At 35.0% G+C, this 21,013-nt stretch overlaps 2 protein-coding genes across 4 annotated transcripts in view; one reads left to right on the top strand and one right to left on the bottom strand.

Annotated features, from left to right (window-relative positions):
- LOC143902750 (dipeptidase 1) overlaps positions 1-2,481 on the top strand; it is a 110,096-nt gene extending 107,615 nt beyond the window's left edge. For both annotated transcript variants that reach the window (XM_077415927.1, XM_077415926.1), the window contains exon 8: positions 302-2,481. In XM_077415927.1, the coding sequence (XP_077272053.1) occupies positions 302-430 (129 nt within the window). In that variant the 3' untranslated portion in view covers positions 431-2,481. The remainder of the gene's footprint in view (positions 1-301) is intronic.
- Positions 2,482-2,949: 468 nt separating this feature from the next.
- The window catches only part of Calpc (calpain C), a 30,562-nt gene continuing 12,498 nt past the window's right edge, over positions 2,950-21,013 (bottom strand). For both annotated transcript variants that reach the window (XM_077415925.1, XM_077415924.1), the window contains 14 exons: positions 18,479-18,548; positions 15,016-15,298; positions 6,402-6,588; positions 6,253-6,327; positions 5,964-6,133; positions 5,535-5,707; positions 5,254-5,348; positions 4,940-5,172; positions 4,296-4,465; positions 4,126-4,184; positions 3,682-3,829; positions 3,490-3,606; positions 3,334-3,392; positions 2,950-3,242 (listed from right to left, as the gene is read on the bottom strand). In XM_077415925.1, the coding sequence (XP_077272051.1) occupies positions 3,216-3,242; positions 3,334-3,392; positions 3,490-3,606; positions 3,682-3,829; positions 4,126-4,184; positions 4,296-4,465; positions 4,940-5,172; positions 5,254-5,348; positions 5,535-5,707; positions 5,964-6,133; positions 6,253-6,327; positions 6,402-6,588; positions 15,016-15,298; positions 18,479-18,548 (1,866 nt within the window). In that variant the 3' untranslated portion in view covers positions 2,950-3,215. The remainder of the gene's footprint in view (positions 3,243-3,333; positions 3,393-3,489; positions 3,607-3,681; positions 3,830-4,125; positions 4,185-4,295; positions 4,466-4,939; positions 5,173-5,253; positions 5,349-5,534; positions 5,708-5,963; positions 6,134-6,252; positions 6,328-6,401; positions 6,589-15,015; positions 15,299-18,478; positions 18,549-21,013) is intronic.

Here is a 21,013-nt window from a genome sequence, read left to right as displayed (position 1 = left end):
TCCTCAGTCATATTGATAAATCACCGCCCTTAAATATTTAACAGACGATGAAAAGTAATGATAACAAATTTTCATTACACGCGATGATCATTATTATTATTTTGTTCACAATTCACAAGCTTATGTGCAATCCATATAAGCATATAGTAATCTATCATAGAAAAAATGGGACAAAAGAATATTATTAAAACATTTTCCTAAGCTCATAAATAGCATAATAATTTTATAACGCAATATTAATATTTTCTACGATGACATTAATGTTATTACGATGGCATTAATATTAATAATATTGCATCAGGTAGAACGTGTGAGGGACGACCTGAGGACAGCTGGAATTACGCCGCTCGAGGATCTACCAGACTCGCCGGACACGATCGGCAATTGTGCTCTGGATATTAACTCCGTGCAAAGGGTCACGGAAGTCTGATCGATCGACTGTACGCACTGCCCCGACGACATGCGAATTAATCTTATGCCAGCACGACCGTTCCGCGCAGATGGGCATGGCCGGAAGATCACCAGTTATGCCGAGAACGCGGATTCAAGGCGAAAATTCGATTATCTCGTTCACTACGACTCGTACGCTCGCGAGAGTTCTTCGAACCTCGTGTAAAAGCTCAATTAAACGTCGACATTTGCGAAGGCTCAAAATAAACCTACCTCGATACCTGTTTTACAAAGGCGACGAGCAGCGGATATCGATTATGTTTTATTTAAAGGAAGGTATATTTGCGCGTTATATTGAGAAGTAATCTGAAATCATGTATTGTCAATAATCAATTATGAAAATGTCAAATATTTAACATATAAACTATGGTTATCTTTTATATTTAAAAAAATTAAACGTTAACAATAACAAAGAATTTATTTTAAAATAATTTTTTTCTAATACGATACTTCTCTGGCTTCTTTAGCCATATATAACGACTTCATTTAAAATTACAAATTACAAGTTATAACATTTAATTGCAGAATAATCTGTTCGTCGCCATTCATTACCCATAATACACAAACAGACTTTTCTACTTGATAAAATTCTAGCGAATCGTTAACAAGCTGGTCATTACTTTAAGATCTCTACTATCTTGCTGCAAATATCTTCACGATCATGTAAATATCTAAACGATAAGTGATGCGCCATCCAGTATTTGCGTGAAGATAAAACGTCGATACACGAGATTGTTTCTAAACTTCGATGTCTTCCTCTCTTGGAAACAATCGTAATATGTGTGTGAAACTGTGAATCCCGGCTGTATACCTTTGAACGTCTTCCTTCCCCTCATTGCACCGACGAAAACACACGTGCTCTACAAAGCGGAAGTCTGTAAGAAGAAAAGAATCGTCGTTCTCCTACGAGCAACATACATGACGCTAATAATTAACAAAATTCTGAAATCTCTCCTACATACATTTGTAGAAATTTTTTAAATTTATTATAGCTTAAGTCCAAAACCTGATTCCAGTTGATAATTATAATGTTTTAAAAGATTTATATATTTTTACACGGAAAAAATTAAATGATATCATCATTATGAAATGTTTCGTTGTTTAATTTTTATTTCTAAACTATGTACATATGATCCCATAATTGGATTTCAGAGTTAATACGTAAAAGCTATTTTTTACATTTAAAGATTTTTTATAATTGCGCTTTATTACTTCAAAAACGTTTATTAAAACGTATATGATGTATGTATGATCAATGAATATAATAACTTAAGATATCAACATACTAACATTAGTTTTTCAACAATTATCTGAAAATTATGAAGTTACCAAAAACTCTTAAACTTAATTCTATAAATAGTCAAAATTGCCGATAAACGAATTATCTATCTCCGGACTTTCCAGTGTCAAAACTCAAACTTACACATATCAAAGTGAAATGTTAAAATTACTCATATTTTATACAGCAAAAGCTATTTTAGTTTTGCACAAATTTCTCACGATAAAGCTCGGCGGTTACGAAGTCCATGAGAATATTAAATCGAGAGTCGCGTACAATCCGAATATGTTGCTCGCAGGTGTCGATGAGGACATAGTTGATGACGGACGTACGTGTTTTTCGACGCATTATATGCCGGGCTGCAATCTATCATTAAAAAGCACTCGGCAGTTTCCTTGATCAAAGCATCATCTAAAGTCTAAAGACGGGACATTTAAAATTGCCTCTGGAATAATCGGTCAAAATTGTAGACGGGATCACTTTTGCGACAGTTTATTCCTCTGGTAATTTTTATATATCGCCGTCCACCTATCTGTGTCTCGTGTGCACTTATTATATAATTCGCGCAGGATGAAACTCCCTCGATCAGAACACTATGTGTGAGAATCGAGTCGACGACTCGGACAAGAAATTAATCAGTTTGCGCGAATTATGCCTCACTCCGCCGTTGGGAGTAGGTGATAAATTCTAAGATATCAAACGTTTCGTTGTATCTCTCAAACGAATTCTATAAATAAATGTTTCTATTGTAACCTTGCTATATTTCTCCCTCTCTGATACATACATTAGTCTTTATTTAATAACGTATATCTAATGTAAAACATCTGCTTTTGATAATTTAACAATTTTCTACCTTGGGTAACTTAATTGGCATTTACTTTTAACATTTTACGCACTGAAAAAAAATATTTCTGCATTTTAGTAAATATTTTAGTCTGCATACAACCGCGACTCCGTTTACTAAAATGAAAGAAAATGTTTCGTTTTATTAGTATATTTTTTCTCAGTGAACACATATACTAATAAAAAGGAAATTTTTCTTCATTTTAGTAAATGGAGTTGCAGTTGTATGCAGACTAATATTTACTAAAATGCAGAAAAAATTTTTTTAATGCGTGATTTAAAAATTATGTTATTATACTTATACTTATTCGAAAAAAAATACATGGCTTATTATACCGACAAGTTACATCAAAATCTAATGAAAGGTATGCGAGAACTATGCAAAATAAACTTAACTTTATTATCCAGTGCGATATTCTTATACAAACGATGTATCATACATAGCTTCTTAATCGTAACATGTAATAATTACATAAGGGAATGATCGTCAGTGATAATGTAAAAGACAATGATATTATTTTACAAAGTGTAAATAGATGGGCACTAATCGTTAATATGGCTAAAACTTACATCTAATATCGAAATGGAGAAAATGTTATTTACAGAAGATTCACAAGGTACATGATTTACGTTGACTGACATTTCAACACATCAGAGACGATCTCAGCCACTGTAAAAAAAAATCCGCGATTTAATAGAATTTTTAATGACTTACGGTACGTAAAAGTAAGAGCAAATATCTTGATACGATTTTTACGTACCTCTGACAAGCTTAATTTTATCGTCCCATTTTGCAAAGGGTCCTTACTCTCGAATATACCTAAGTAAATGTGAAACACTCAATTAATACAAAATATTTAAGAACGTATAAATCAAATTATATACAAGATAATCGAGAACCTCAGAATAAAACGTACCAAATGCATCGCTCAAATGTAGGATCGCCGAGACAAAGTCACCGAATCGAAGAGTACCGTCTTTCCTCATGTATCGAAGAATTAAAATGGATAATACGTCCGTATTCAATTGGAAACCTGAGATAGAAGTTATGATTACTCGATGATGAGATAAAATGTATGAGCACTATATTACATTTTCTTCTTACGTACCAACTTCCAGCAGAGCATCTCGCAGTCTTTCCGCTTTAAGTATACCCGTCTTTTCCTTCGTATGATTCTTAAAAGCGGCTTGCCAGTACTTTAAACTGCACATAAGATCTTTGAAGTCATTGAACTTCAACCGGCCACTCCCAGAACTCTGTTTAGAGACGCAAGAAATGTAAGGAAAGTATTTTATCATATATTCCATTATTCTACGAAAGAAAAACGATTTTATTAAATTATTTTATCATATACCCCATTAGCCAAATAAAGAAAAAATAAAACAAACGATTTTATTTAAAATTCTAATTAAATATCGATGTGTATTGTTAATTAAATAAATTATTTGCACATGAAGCTATGCAAACAGTTATCAAATAAAAGCCTATGGATGGACCACAAATTTATAGCGGTCGAAAAAATATTAGAAAATGATTTTTATTGAAAGGATACGTCCATAGTGAGCACTACTTGTCGGCAGACTTCCATGCAGGCACAGCTTTTGATGTAATCTAGAAATTAAAGAAAAAACATTTATTTAGATCAACATTACATAATATTTTAGTGCATTTAACTTTTGGCAAGATTTTCTGTATATTTTACGATGGAGAAGCACGTCGTACCATTCGGTAAACAGGCTTCTAAAAGCTCCTGCAACTCGAAGGCGTTTACGGTTCTGTGCTCGTCGGCGAGCTGCAGAAACACGGCTTCGTATTGAGAAAAACCTTTTCCTTCGAGAGGAGGTGCTTTAACAATTGCTGATTTCATTAACGACGGCGGGGTATCTAACAATCTGAAACAAATGGTGGTATACATGTAGAAAACGGTTTTCTTATCCACTCCCTCTTTCATTCTATAAAACGCAATATCTTAATGTGTAATAATCCAAAAGCGTAAAATTTTACGTATTTTAAATTCCAGACAAAGCACTTTTAATAATAAAATAATATATTACAAACACGCGCAAAAAGAACAAAAGATGGATCAACAAAGGTACAAAGGTAGCAAATCATTTCGTAGAAAAACAACTTTCGACGTATTGCGTTTTCCTTAACAAAGGAGTGTGTGCTCGGAAGAGGCAATTACTTGATGCATCCTTTGAAATATGGTCGAGAGAGAATTTTAAAACTATAGCTGAAGGCGGGCATACGACATATCCTCACATGAGTTAATGTATGCTGCACATTAAATGCACCAAGGCGGCCATACGATCCTTTATGCCGCCTCGTGCGAGCGTATATGACATCGGTAAATGCAATATACCTACTTGAGCTTTAGAGGCTTACTGCTGTAGACCCGTAATGTGAAACTCGTTTCTTGAGTCGGCTCGAAGGTCGTAGGTACCAGCAGGTAACCACCCTGCTCGAGCTGACACCTGTGGCTCACCTGTCGACTATTCGTGTACTGGGAATTAACTAAGGACTTGTTCTTCTTGAAAAACTGTTTGTTTATCGATTCGGTACTGTTCTTCGGCAGCGTGTACGCCGTGAAGCCGATCACCTTAGGACAGAGCGAAAGTTCGATAAGCCAATTTGATAAGAGACACGTTGGACGCGCGATATTCTGGAAAGGCTTCTTTACCTTCGGCTCCATGATTGAATGCTGGTTCAATGAAACAATTACTTCTTCCATCTCGCTTAGAATCAGATGTAACTGTGGATTTATATGAAAAGTTTCTGTACCGAGAAAAAAAATACAGTCGTTAGTTAATTATAACTTAGTTGGATTAAATAATGTAAAATAGTTTGAATCAACTGTTTACTGTCGCTTTTTGATGACTACAATTAATAATGTTAGTTATAATAACGTAACATAGTACCAGCGATAATATGCAAACTTGTGAGTGACGTTAGTAATCGAACCTTGATTATTTCGACATCCTCCTGCAGTGACGCCTCTCCTCCAGCTGCCTTGGTATAACTTCATTTGCCAAGTGTGCTTACTGTGTAACGACGGTTCATCTCTCGAAGTTTCAGCATCCAGATGCACAACTTCCAGATGAGTAAACGTCTTAACGAAATCTGAGTATGATATCCTGCAAACAGTAACAATACATAGTTGGGGCATTACATAACTTCAGCGAAGTTTGGAAGTCTAACTTACATATTCATTGCGGAGACTATTCAACAACATCTAATCCAATATATTTGTAACTTAAATTATTCAGTGAATGAATAACACAATATTTTTTTCTCATTCTGGCTAGTTTAATAAATTTTCTGATGTTATGTCAGTTGTTGTTGCGATTCATTAGAAATTATTATTTTCGTTGTCCTCTTTTGTGTACTTACCAAAATTCTCCTTCAGCCATATTTCTTACAGCTAGCCGTTCCCTTTCCATTGCTGGCACTTCATCCCACTCGAGCCCACCTCTCGCCCAGGCACCAACATATTCCCCGCCGGGCCCAAGAGGATTCCTTAATTTTACTAATTGCACTGCTTCCCCTCCAAAAGTTTCCACCTATAACACCCAGATCATATTATTCTTTCAAATATCTTTTATTAATACTCTCGTTGTTCTTATTCTATGATTTATACATATACGTATAAAAATGTCGAATGCGACTGATATATACTGACCCTCTCAATTGCATACAATCTATAATTGATTCCCATGTGTATGCCATTAGCAAGCTTTTCTGTACTGGCACGTATCTAAGGTAGAAAACACGCATGTGAGCAAAGTGTTTGGAAGAATTTGAGCTCTACCGCTTTGAAATATTCTGTACCTGTTGCTGTTGATTATTATTTACTGTACAAGTAATAAGAGACGTCATGTCCAGAAGTTTCGACAACGCTCGTCCACAAGCTGTGGGGTCCTGACGAATCGCGATGCTTTCGGTAATACCACCCGTGAGATCAGACAAACCATCCAGCAATGTACCATATTTGAGTGCCTCGTAAGAACCATGAAGTCTGAAAATACCGACATTCATATTATTTTATATACGCATAATATAATATTTTTTTTACTTAACAATTACGACATATTATCCTTCCAGTAATAATATAATCAATAAAATTGTAATGTTAAGAGTTCAAGCAAAGCATTAAACATTTTGAGTAAAAATTTGCGTAAACGTAGTTAAATATATATATATATATATATATATTACTTAATAAACTCTATATGCAAATAAAAATGTCATAATAAAATGTCATAATAAATAACACAACATAATATTTAATGGCAACAATCCGTTATCAAAATTTCAGACTTAATTCTGTATCTTCACGCATGCTACTTAGATTACCTACGACATAAGTGGAGTAATAAATAACTGAGCATACAAATAAATACGTACATATGAAAAAAAATAATTATGAATCTCGAAGTGACGAATGAGTTAATAAACGAATGAGTGCATTAATCATAATAAAATTGCCATCGCTCATCAGCCACGATTTATCGTGACGGCAAAGATCGATCGGTGATTTGTCACACTATTGTATTGGTACCATGCGCGCGTGTAATGGTATATGGACTTTCTTAATCGCTGGGTACTTAGGCCGGATGAGGGAAAGCGGATGGTTCGGATTCTTTTCCCCTTACGACCTCTCAGCGCTGACATTATATTATATACTATACCATTATATATAAACTACGCAAGAACCGCTTTCATCGAATCAATCCGCGAAGAATCGATGTCTAAATACGGAAAAATTGAATGTTTGTTATTACATATAAGGAAATTCTTAATATTTTCATGCCACTATTATAAGCATTTCTGTTCAAGTTAATATAATTTAATGTCTTAAGTAAATGACAGTATTTTATAATTAATGGCATCTGTGTTCAAGAATAGTAATAACTTATATACACAATCAAACATAAAGAAAAATTTTATTAAAATCACTTGGCCATTATTTTCGATATTTATGGTAAACTTGAAATGAAATCTAATAATACATTTTGTTAGCTACATTTTTTAATTTCGCACATATGATTATAAAATTAGAAGTATATATTTCTTTCCTTTGGTAAATAGCCCAGAAAATTCGTAAAAAAAATATCTCTAGAAATAAATATACAAACATATTGAAACCAAAGCCCGGGATAATCTTCCACGTGGAACCCAAAGAGGAAACGTAATTTTATTAACGTTCCATAGCCGCTGGTATCGCAACAATCTCGATGATAACGAAGCTTTCAATATTGAATCCGACGGAAAATATAATTGGTATTTTATGGCGGGACCGTTCCTGACCTATGCGACGCGCAAGTAAAGGAAAGGTGGAGAGAGAGAGAGAAAGAGAGAGAGAGAGAGAGAGAGAGAGGGGGAGAGAGAGAGAGAGAGAGAGAGAGAGAGAGAGAGAGAGAGAGAGAGAGAGGGGGAGAGAGAGAGAGAGAGAGAGAGAGAGAGAGAGAGAGAGAGAAGTAGAAGAAGAGGGTCATGAAGATGCTCGGTGAACCTGTCGGAACTCAGAGTAAGATCAAGGGAGTATATATATGTATATGTATGTGTAAACGATATTATCTTCCTTGCATGTGCCGTTCCTGCAGGAATTAACATTCCGTATTAGATAACGGAGCTTGCGCAGCTCTCGCTTCGTTTCACAAACGCCTTTTCTTTGTTATCGCGCGTACGGTTTGCGCGTGTGTTCGAGTCAATCTGAAAACCGTAACCATTCACACGCACGATCGCGGGTGTTACCTGGGTATTTTCTCAAGGAAAACGTGCGTAACACCCAGGGAAAACAATTCCGAGCGTGCAAATGGATCGGTGTTGCAGTCAACTCGCGCTTTGCTTCTTCTTAGGTACTTCCCTTTTATCTCACCTTTTCTTGTAAGACCATAAACCAATACGCGAAATTTGTTATCCATGTGATTTAGAGGAAACAATTTTTTGAAAGAAAGAAATTGGAAGATGATGCATAATGAAGATATAAAACTGTTACATAATCTTTCTATATAGTATTTAAATATTGTATGCAACATATTATTAATAAATTTTTTTATTAAATACATTCAACAAATAATGATAAAATAAATTAATAATAAACTTCATCTTTGATAAATGTCAGAAACAAACACGAAGAAGCCATACAAGAGTTCGAGTAAAAAGGTCACCGCACTTTCGACCGAAAGAGCAAAACCGCGGTGGCTATATCTAACTCTGTCTTTGTCACTTTGTGACTCAACGGTTTGCCTGTTGATGCACTTCCGTTCCGCGTTTGTCTAACGGAGCGATGCAGTCGCACGCGTATATGCAACGTCATTGTCACGTTGCCTCGTTCTATTACCAATCATCTACATCATCGTTGTCAATCGTCTTCCGCTATTACTACGTACTCGTTACATCCTACTCACAGTAGCATTCTTGAGATCATTGCGTGACTTAGATGACGTATAATCACAAAATTACTCTCCTTTCGTTCATAAAACAGTATGGCAGAGAGAGTATAGAGAATAATCCACTAGGCTTTACTTATTATGTTTATTTAACATGTTTTTTAGTTAGAGTGATATTTCTTAAATAAAAAAGAAAGGGCACAGAGCCACAACAGGATGTTCGTAATTTTTAATTAAATTAATACTTGACATACGTTCCGGTCTGTCATCAGTGTGATAAATTAAGAAAATACATAAATGTCGGTAATTAAGAAATGAAAATAAAAAATAAAAAATGCAATACACGCATTAATCGTACTAGTTTTTTATTGCAATATAAATTCGAATTGAACGTACATACATCCTATATTTCTTCGGTGTCGAAAAGTAAAGTATAATAAAAATCCAAAAGTAAAATAAGTATTGTAATAAGAAGACCTATGGTATTCTATGAAAAAAGTTATGTTGTAAAAAAGAATCAAGTATTAATTTAATTAAAGATTAATTAAAGATTTAGCGAAACGTTAAAAACATATATGCATAAATGATAAACAGGCAATCAGAAATTCACGGCATCTACTTATTAAAAATAACAGCGAAATATTCACCAACCGGTCATAATCATATTTCCGCCCCGATAAATATCGCGAATAATAATAAGTTCTACAGCACGTCTTGCTACATCGGCAGCACTTTTTACTCGCATTTCGTTTCTCGATCAACAACTTTTAATACGTGCGCACGTCACGCGATTCGGCCTGTCAGATTTCGTTCTATTTTCTCTTACGTAAGCTCGGCATATCTTTCTCTCGCGTGTATAGAAAGCGACGGATCGAGAAGTAACTCGACCGCTTAGTGAATCTAGCGTGCATTCGCATGATTTTACGAACATACGAACAGCGAGATCTTTAATGATACCGAAAGCCGATCAGGCAAGATCGACTTGTAACTGTCCGCACCGGCGAGCATCCACCTTCAAGGGATTATCGGCATGCTTTCGCGGCCGTTTTGCGCTCGCGGATACGAGCGTGGACTGTGGTCACCGGTGCACTGACCTCCGATCCATTGCTGGCAACCAGCGATACCGACTACTTGCCGAGTGAAAGTATCGGGGCCCTGTGTGTACCCTCCACCATAGGCACACTCTCGCGCCAGACGTGTGCGTGCTGCGTGCACGCGAGTCACGCAGCACGTTCAACATAACGATCGAGCCGACGAAGTACCTCGACGCTGCATGATTTCTTTTCGGGTCGAGTGTCTTCGATCAGAATTAAAATAATGGAAATATGTGTTGAAAACTGTTGCGCGGATCCGCTGCTACATGTATCGCATTTCCAAGCATATATTAATACTGCGAGAAGTGTATATAAATTACTTCTTCTTACGTAAAAATATTTCTCAAAAGATAGCTTCACGAGAGAGTGAGTCTATACAAAGACGAAAGATAATATAAACTCTGAATTTACATAAGTTCATTCTCGACGAAATTTAATGACCGCGTTAACATTTTTAAACAAAGTACAAATTTTATGTATTAAATCAGGATTACCTCAATTGCTGATATGGTATTCTACTGCGATAAAATTACACAATTCTACATGTTTTTAATGTAGAAACTTAGAAATACATATATTTTCATTTTTTAATTAGTATAGATCAAGCAATCTGGCAAACTTTATAAAAATTCAATATTAATAATTTATTAATACAAATATATATAGGATATAAAGTATATAAATAAATTGCATAATAAATATATATACTTATATATATTTTTACAATTGCATTTTATATTTTATGATTTGTGAAAATATAAATAATACTTTCTTTACTGCTCAAAATTTTAATTTTCATACGCAATTACTTTCCATTCTACAGGCGTGTTCGCACAATTTGCGATATTTTTCAACGCAACGCACTTTCTACAAAACAAATTAAATATACGAACAACGATAGGGGTCTGTTCGGTCGAGCGAGATCCGAGGGGAGCCAAACGATGTTTTCTAATAGAAATCGACGGAGGAGCATGTTGTGCATATTCTTCTTGCGCATATTGGCACGCGAAAGAGCGCACGGAGCTTTCTAACCGATTCTCGATGCCGCTACTGGTTTAATAAAGCTTGGCCGATCGTTGTGGATCGGCCAGATTTACAGCAGGGTCGCGGCGAAAGAGGAAAGGTCGGCGAACGCGAGCCTCCTTCTTTCTCTTTCTCCCTCGCGATTCTCATTCTTCGCGATTCTCCGACCGATACCCCAGCGTGGATGTGTGTCATCGCGTTGAGATATTTTACCGGCTCACGTACACGACGTGACACTATTGCAGGATTAATTCATCGTATCGCCGCGATTCCATCGGGAAATATATGGCGTTGATGCGAAAGTGTGTCGATGATACGTCTATTCGAACCGGCCTCGATGATATGATATTAATCGAGCAATCCCATATTTGTATTGCACTAACAATCTGCCATACACCATCGCACTCGATATGACTGACACGATATAGCGCATTTTAATATACGAATAATTACGCAAAAAATCAATTCAGCTTGCGAATATATCAAAAAGTGCTACATGTTACTAATGGATACATTTGGCATTAATATAATTTTCTCCGATGTTTTCAACACATAAATGACACAAAGTAGAGATTACATTATAATTGAATTATTTAACTTAATCGCTTGCACAATGCATCGCGCGATTATTCCATACTGTAATTACGTTACTAAAATTACGTTGTACAACTTTTTACCGTGAAAACTACCGGGCGTATGCGTGATGCGGTATTTCCTGACACATACGGAAATGTGATACGTTAACGCGTTAAACTTATATTACGTTTGCATAACTTGTGTAAGTATAAGTATTGCAACACTTACATATATATGTGTAAGGGTCACTTATAATATTTCCATCATCGCGCAATCATTATCGTAATCGTAATTACGATCGACACTTGCAGCAGAAAATTATATTTCCGCGAGTAAAGTCGTTTTAGCGGCTTCAAATTGCGTTTTAAATCGAAGTTGCAGCCTCAATTAACCGCGCTGTATATTTTAACACTGACGGCCGGAAGTCGCCGAAGATCTGCAACGTGCGATTAATTATTAACGAGCTACGACCTCGATGTCTGTAGTCGATGTTTCATAGTAGTCGGTTCAACATGTATTATGTTTGGATTTATGTATTATGTTTAATTCATCTAATACGTAATTAAAAAATCAGATTTGAATTACACATCGTGGGCGTGTTAGTAATACAAAATAGAAATTTATAAAATTCTTATTATTATCTTGTAATATATTAAAAAAACTGTATCATTATTATTGATTAAAAACGTAACACTGTAAACATAACATAATAGTGAACTTTTAGATTCTATTTTTATACGAAATAACACATCGCGCGTTAATAGTGTCATCCCCATAAAAATAATTTTATATAAAAAAGGTTTACTATACAGTTAATGTGCATTACTGAATGCACACCTCTTGACAAAATATACGTAATTTTTCTCGTTTCAAACCCGTCATCATCCTGTTCTGCTTTCACCAAGAGAGCCAAGCGCAGCCACGATCTCTCATTACGCACGTGTATGCAGTATTGTGACGTAAAAGTGGTGCGTTTGATGATGAAATTATAGCAGAATGTGTTCACGGTTGTTAACTGGGAAACATATCACTATTTGCCAACGTGGTGTTTTGTCAGATACCGAGGTTTATGCGTATTAATATTATTTAGAAAAACGATGCATCCTTAGCATATTTGTAAGAAAAATAACTAAGTCGTTTTTTAAGCACTCATGTACATGATCCTCCTCGAGCGTGACGGATGCACATATTCATGAAACTCATCATTATTTAAATAGATATAGTTAAACAGTGTGAAAATCCTGCAATTATCTAGCTTCATTCAAAACTTTTTAACAACTTTTTCTTAAGCTGTTTAATATTTAGTAGCAATAAATGTAAACTTCTAACACCATTTTTAAATATATTACGTGTAAAATTTGAAAGAATTTTTAAAAAATGTTGTTTAGATTTTTCATTCTCCATGCAGATTGTTACATACTTTGATTCTCAATACTGCTTCTTATATATAACTTCAAACGAGTATCATAATAAATATTTTATATCAAAGTTATTTAAAATTTAATTAAAAATTATTAGGTAGAAAATTTAATAATCAAGAAAATAATATCCGTAAGCAAGAATATCATTTTTGCAGGGCAAATTACATAATACTCTTAAACTCATTCCCACAATGGGAAAACTATCACTCCTTATTTTGCAATAGGTAATTTTCCCTCTATTGTCCGAAGATGATAGATAAGTAAAGATATGTGGCGAAAGAATACATGCACAAAACAAAATTTTCTACGTTATTTTACGAAGAATCGCTAAATCGAAGGGTCGAAAGGTTTTTCGATCGTCGTTTACTTTCTCGAATCCCTTTTGTCTGGCGAGGGACGAGGTCGTCTTTCTTTTCGATGCCATCACCTTGCAAACAGTTTCGAGAGCAACGCCCAGGCGGGGGTTTACACTCACGATGGGGAAAGAAATCGAGAAGAAGAAGAAGGAGAAAAAGAAAGAAAGAGAAAGACAGGAGATGTGCGAGACAAGGATAACGAGGGAAAGGAAATGGTAGAGAGGAGGAGGTACGTACGGTCATCAGAGGAAGATTAAGAAGAGGAGCAAGGACCTCCGACAGAACCGGTCATCGTCGTCCGTTCGTCCGCGTAAACTCATCTTCCATCTCATGACGAGAGATCGCGCGCCTCGATTACTCGCGCCACGAATCTCAACGGATCGCGGGATGAGAGTTCTGTCTGTCGCCCAAACGGGCTCAACATCATCATAATCATCTCTCTTCGCTCCGCTTGCCAAAATACATAACGAGCAAAGCTATAAACAGTACGTTCGCGCCGCAATAGACTGTGCATTAATTATAAGATATATTTGATGCATGGCAAAATTCCGTTTCTCAATACTAGATTATTTTGAATGAAACTGTACGGACTCGTGTAAAAGTGGCAATCACTATTTATTTGATTTTTTTCCGAGCTACACTTTTTGCAGATTATTTCCTATAATTTATTTAATTCTACCTTTAATGTGTTAGTAATTTTACAGAATCAGTAATTGCGGTGTAAAGATATCGTGCTACTTTGAAAAAATATTTCTTGTTGTCAATTCATTTAAATTTTATATAATAGTTTCATCTAACGCGTTTAAGGTTTGGCCAAATTTAGAATAACATCTCAGAGTCGATCGACGACCACTCGCACTCACGCATACTACATCCACATGATGATCGAGGTTCATCGATCGAACGCACTCAGGTCGATCTTCCCGCGCGCGCGAGTTCACCTTGAACAGCCACCTGGTGAACGCCTACGCCGCCCACGGCAGCTCGCCGTTCATCTCAAACTGGCTCGAAAACTATATCATTGTTGTTAAGAACACAACATTTCGTCTTTTTACTTCTATGATCTTATGCGAAGATCGAAGATTACGAATGAAACTGCTTGTTGATTAAATTAAACAAATAGAGAATTCCTCATGTATTAATGAAAATCTACATCTTCTTTTGTTATCAAGCTGCGTCATAATTAAAAAATCATTCTACAAATATATTGTAATTCAACACTTTATTTTATTTATGATCTCTTTAGATAAATTATATTTTAGTTTATCTGAAAAATTCTTGTTGCTTGCAATAGTTTCACAAATAAAAACAATTTAGATATATTTCTAGTTGGATAAGATATAACATTCAGGCATCAATAAAGATACAATTTCTACATTAACCTGGAAAACAACGTTGGAAAATTGAGGTCAAAGCCACATAATCGCTTAACTCATCAATAAATAACTCTCCTCAGTTTTATCTGGGTCAACAAAGCTCTATATTTCTTGTAGATGCGATCTTTCTGGTTTATTTACCCGCGGATTCATTTGTCCGTGAAGATCTGACGTAAAAAAAAAAAACGATCGAAGAAAACTTACTTGGCGTACGCTTTCTCCAGCAACGCCGGCCAGAACTGATCGCTATGGCGACTTTGCACGAAAGCCAGTCTTCCATGAACCGCTGGTAATCTGTCGTCGACGAGAACCTCCACCCACGCGCCACACCACCACAGTCGAAACCTGAACACCCCAGCGTATTCTGCGGTCGGCGAGCTCGACGGTTCCCCACCGCTGCCGAAACCCTGGTCGGCTGGTACCACCCTGTAGAATAGACCCTTGCTAAGGTGCAACACTCCCAGACATGACACCAACCACTTGTCACCTGTCAATAAAACGGTGATATCTTACATAATGTCCTGTTTGTAAAATCTAAATGTTCTAAAATAAGATAAGAGCTAAAACATTTTGTCTTAAACAATTCTTAGTAAGAAGTTATTCAAATATATCTTTAGTAAACTTCTTGCAGCTACATTTCTTCTGTTCAATAATTTTAACGAAGATTTAATATCCCGTAAAGAAAATGAGATAATTTACGCAAAAGTCTGGTCAAAAATGGTTATAACAGCAAAAATGTACATATATTTTTTTTTGTTTTACTTTAATTATTTTACTTTAAAGTACTCATTGATATTATCGCCCTAAATATCATCTAATATGCGATAAATCAAAATGGAATTTTAATTTATCGCAATGTTTAATATTCTTCAAAAACTTAGCAAATTGCGTGATTAACAGAAATATATATATATATTTTTTAGATTGTTAAAGATAATGCAAAATGAAACAACTCGATAATGATTGTCGAACGTGTCTTAATGTCGTGAGAAAACTAGGATCCAAGAGCGACACAACGCTCTATCTTGCTGCATTCACTCACTTTACTTTCGTTTTCGAAGGTCTAATCGCTGATCGAGCGTTCGCTTTTACCGGTTTTTTGTCATTCGACGGAAGGAAAGAAAGGAAAATCGAGAACAAATTGCTCGAACACGGATTTACATTGGCCACTTTCGATAATGGCTCTCATGTTACTTTAAGATTAGCCTTTGGAGGAACATTAAAGAAAATGTGAATAATAATAATTCAATTTTACGCTTCTAAGTAATAATCCGAGATAATTTATTATCAATTTCTCTCGTTTTCATTTATTATCACTTTAATTAATCTTAATTACTTATTTTATTTTCTTATCGTTCAACTTATTTCTTTTAGAGCATACAATTTTTCTCTCAATATTAAAATAATAATTTTATTATGTAACTTTTTATGATTTTTTACTCCAAGTACTATGCATTCGAGATACACTCGAAATATCCTCTCTACTTCGAGCAAAGTTTATCGCGATCGATCGAAGGACAGACCATGTCGACGCACACCGGACCGCGAAGGTAGATCGCCGAATTTTGCGGTGCGGCTATGTAGGTCGGTACAAATTATTACATGTCGTCATCTTGCTCGGCTGTGCGTGCTGTTGCGTACATACATGTTAACGGGACACGTCCCGCGCGCTACAGCGAACGCAGTTATATCTTCAGGAATGCGCCCGCATAGCTTACTCGAGGGCGCTCGACTTCCGGCGGCTCGGTGCAACACTCGTGAATTATATCCGAATCGCGGAAGAGATTACGTCGCAGAACGTTCTATGGTGCATTAGCTCGCGTCCGAGGTAAAGTCGTATTCCGTTTTAATATCCTGAATCGGTTGTAGTCGTGAACATTCAAAGGCAAAGTAAAATCCGAAGAAAGCGCAAAACTATTGTTACCACGTATAATAAGCGCTCGCGGTAGGCATATTTCGCTGCATAGTAAAACTTGAAACTAAATTGGTAAAAAACTGAAGTTCAGTAGAACATATAATTACTATAAAATTAAATTAATTAATTAATTACACGATAAATTATATTTTATATAATACATTTTTATTTTTGTGATTAAATATTATGATTAAAAGTAAAAATAAGTCATAATTATAATGTAATGCACTCGGACTGGTATTTGTAGTCAGATCCTTATATTTAAGAGTGTCTTAAGCATAAATTCAAGATGTTATAAATCAATCACAAAAGCCGTATTAGCATCTTAAGATATTACTCAAGACGGTCTTGAAATAAGAACGGGCTATAAATGCGAATCTTAATAGCAGTTGAATTAATTTACAAGTTTATTATTTAAAAAGACATTAAAAACAGAATTTCCTCCTCAAGAATGTGGAAATAATTATATTAATTATAACGTATGATAAAAAAGTGTCATGGTTATTATCTGCAGTCAACCTGTACTAGTAACGACCTGAAAACTGGTTTGGCTTCCTCTCTTCTATTCGACTTCCTGTTCTAGGCAGAAATCGAGAATTTCAAGAGGGATAGTTTATCTGCTCAATCACCAACGTTATTATTAGCGAAATTATTTACCATTTTATTTGCTAATCTTGTCGCAGCGTTTATATATATCGCGAGAAAATAATTCCAATAATTGATATAATATGTAATATTTAACAAGCGTTACTACCTTCCTGACTTAGTAATTAGCGGAATAAGTTTTCTCGAGTAAGTTGCATGTTAAGTACTCGGCGCAGATGCACAAATTCTAATTTAATTAATATATACCGAGCTTTTTTTTTTGAATATAATATACATATATCAAATGTTATGTTTGTCGGAAGATGATTACGAGCGTAAGCTCTGACTATAATTAAACTATTGATGTCATCCTGGTTTGTTTAATTGCAAATATTATCTACGCTAAATCATAATTACAATGTAACATCCTCTCGTTCAAAAAGTAGCGTCGACAGTATGTAACCACTTTCTTAATTACTTAATTGATATCACCTGCAAGACTTGTATAACTATTACGCACGTACATTTCATACGCAATAAAGGAGTGCCAATGTTTTTTATGTCACTACAATTGACATTCAATTCTTGCTCCTTTGATTACAAAAACTACACTTACAACATCTAAAAGTAACAAAGAAGAGTATTTCTTGCAACACATATTGTTCAGTTACAGGAAAAGTACGTATCTTTAAAGGAATAAAATATCTATGACACTTTGTGCACATAAACAATAAATAACAAATTATAAAGTGACAATTTGTCGAGATTTAAGCAATAAGCGCGGTTGTGAAAGTTTAATATTCGATTATAGACTCGAGGTAATGAATATGAACTCGCGTAACCTTTGGTCGCGCAAGAAGAAAAGGATAGTTAGGTAGAAGCCAAGGTTTTCAAACACACGTGTAAGAACACAACATATCATTATGTCTATCGAGGGAATTCCGTACTGTCGGGATAAGCAGGAAAGGCAAAAGCGGAACGACCATGTTCTATCATACCTATGCGGATGCCTTTCTTTCGTAGTTTATTTATGCACGTTTTTGACGTTTTACCTCGGTGACGTTTTTAGAATACATATCTTCCACATTCTACTCTTCTGCGTTTTTTTTTAGGTTCTCCTGTCAGCTAGAATACAATTAACTCTTATAAATAACACTCGATACTCACCCATCTTCCCAGGAATAACGTCGAACTGAGCCGGCGCATCGCTGACGAAAATAGGTCGATTGCACAATTCCTGTAACAAAGGAAATTCTCTTTACTCTTCTTCTGGTCAGTTGACGTTGATAATTATTCAAATTTTAAATGGTTATACACATAAATTGAAATTATTTAGGTAATACAATAAAAGAAATTAGAAATACAAAACATCAGTAAAAATAAAATGTAATGGAAATAATAAATATAACAACAAAGGTGTGTTGAGTGCAAACATGCACACAGTTACACATACAAAATTATTGAATTTAAAAATAAATTCAAGTCTAATAAAATTTTAATGTTAATTATATAAAGTTATGTTACATTATGTATTACTAAACTTATTGGAACGTACCTAACACATTATTTGTCATTGCATAAAAATTCTGTTGCGCATTTTTAATATTTATCCGGCATAATAAATCAGCGCAATGTGAAGCGCAGGTTCTACATATTATGCGAGTTACGAAGGATAGTGATTCTCATTGCATATTTCTCTATTAATGTGTTCATGATTCACGACTTGAGCTATTATTAGTACAAGATACATATTTCTGGCAAGATTCCTTCAAACCGCAAGCGGGGCAGTTTGCTTATAATTTATTAAATTTTAATTAGTTTAAAAAAATGGTTAATTAACTAACTCTGAGTACCAAATTTAATACTTTTATTGTCGCGTTCATCTAACATTTGACATAATTGTTCTGTAATAATTGCACAATCTTTTATCGTTACTCGTGTTTAATGATTCTCGTTAAAACAGAATTGCATTTATTTAAGACAATTTTGTACATTTAGTAAAAATTCAGGAAACTGTACTTACTAAAAATAGTAATTAAATACGTAAAGTTTTGAATAAAATGAAAAAATATTATATAATAAATGAACATTATATAAAATTTAACATTCTATATTTATATCAGACAACAAACATGCATGTAAAGCATAGACTATCTTATTAAACTAAAAGCAAAGTAAAACCAAATCTCATTTGCAAAGTGGCTTTTAGATACCCAATCCTTATAAGCTTATCGCAACTAATGAAACATTACAGGACGCTAGAATTAACGCTATAATTTGCAAATGTAATTTTTATACGTTTTGTAAAAAAAAATTTATAAAGCATTTACATTTGATTAATTTTTACTGAAATGTATACCACAATTATACAGCCCAAAGAAATAATTGTCTATTAAAATAATCACGTACACGCCTCGATTATGTTACCTTGTGCCAAATGGAGAAATGCTAGATATAATATATATATACTAACGCGAAACACCGTATCGCAATAATCGGGGCCGTATTAAATAACTGTTCTCCAACTGTTGCATCCCGTGCTGGCGTAATACCATCCTCTTTCGGCGCGTATTTCCGGCCGGTGCGGTGGCACGATCGTGACGGGAATCGCAATTCGCGAGGACGATCTTACAGTGACTGTGTTAAAAGCGCGACGCACACACCATGCATGCGCGTTCTTCACGCAATTGTTGACCTTGTCGTAGGAATGTACAGCTGTCAGTGACTTTTATTGCGGATCATTATATCCGACGCGACACGGCGTGCGCGGCCACGCAATGTCTTGTTCGGTAAGCAGAAAAGACCCCGGTTACGCGTCGACGGCTTCACTTGCCGCCCGCTCGTTTTCTCGTTTCATCGTACAGGTTGCATAACTAACGCAGCAGGATCGTTGATCCCGCCATCTGATCCTTGCTTCGATATTCTAGAATCACGACTGTTTCGGGGGCCTCGAAAGATCTCATTATTCTACTCAAGAAGAATAAGATTCGATGAGTTTAAAACCGGAATTTTAATATATTAACAAATTTATATGTACGAATAAAAGAGCTGATCTAGAGAACAGTCATACGTTTCAGCTATCTTAAATATATTTATAAAATATAATTGTTTCTAAAAAGAAGTGCATGCAGTAATATGTTGGTAAGATAATTGTGAAAATATCAAGATCTTGTGATGGAATGAATGATTCCGTTAGTTTTGCTCTGACTAAAAGACACGCTGTTCCACGATTATAAGCAGGCGACAGAGCTACGTGTCAAGGTTGCGAACTGTTTTCGTTACGGTTCCTAAGTTCCACGTTGCACGTCTTTCCGTTCTTTAGGAACTGGAGCGAGCCGAAGAAGCTAGTTTAATCCAAATTGCTCCCGAAGGAACGACTTTGTTGCATCGACTAACAGAAGAATGAATCTTTTAATGTTCATGCCCTGATTACAAGAAAAAACTATGTGTCATTCTTGACATGTTTTTGATCGATAAAACTTTTTAATATATGATAGAAAGAAACTTTGGACGTATAAAGATGTCAAAGTTAATTTATCTGGATTATGAATAAAATTTATATTAAGCTGTACGCATATAAGTAATTATATAATTTTATATACTTAACTAATTAAAGAACTGTTAAGAGTTAACTAATTAAAAAAAATTAAAAAAAGAAATTAAAAAAATTAAATAAATTAACTAATTGAAGAAATTGTTAAG

This window comes from Temnothorax americanus, unplaced genomic scaffold (assembly GCF_048541705.1).
Source record: "Temnothorax americanus isolate GAGA-0224 unplaced genomic scaffold, ASM4854170v1 Scaffold4, whole genome shotgun sequence".
In the NCBI taxonomy this organism is placed as follows: domain Eukaryota; kingdom Metazoa; phylum Arthropoda; class Insecta; order Hymenoptera; family Formicidae; genus Temnothorax; species Temnothorax americanus.
Note: the sequence above shows the minus strand (reverse complement) of the source record. Positions and strands in the feature narration are given on the sequence as shown.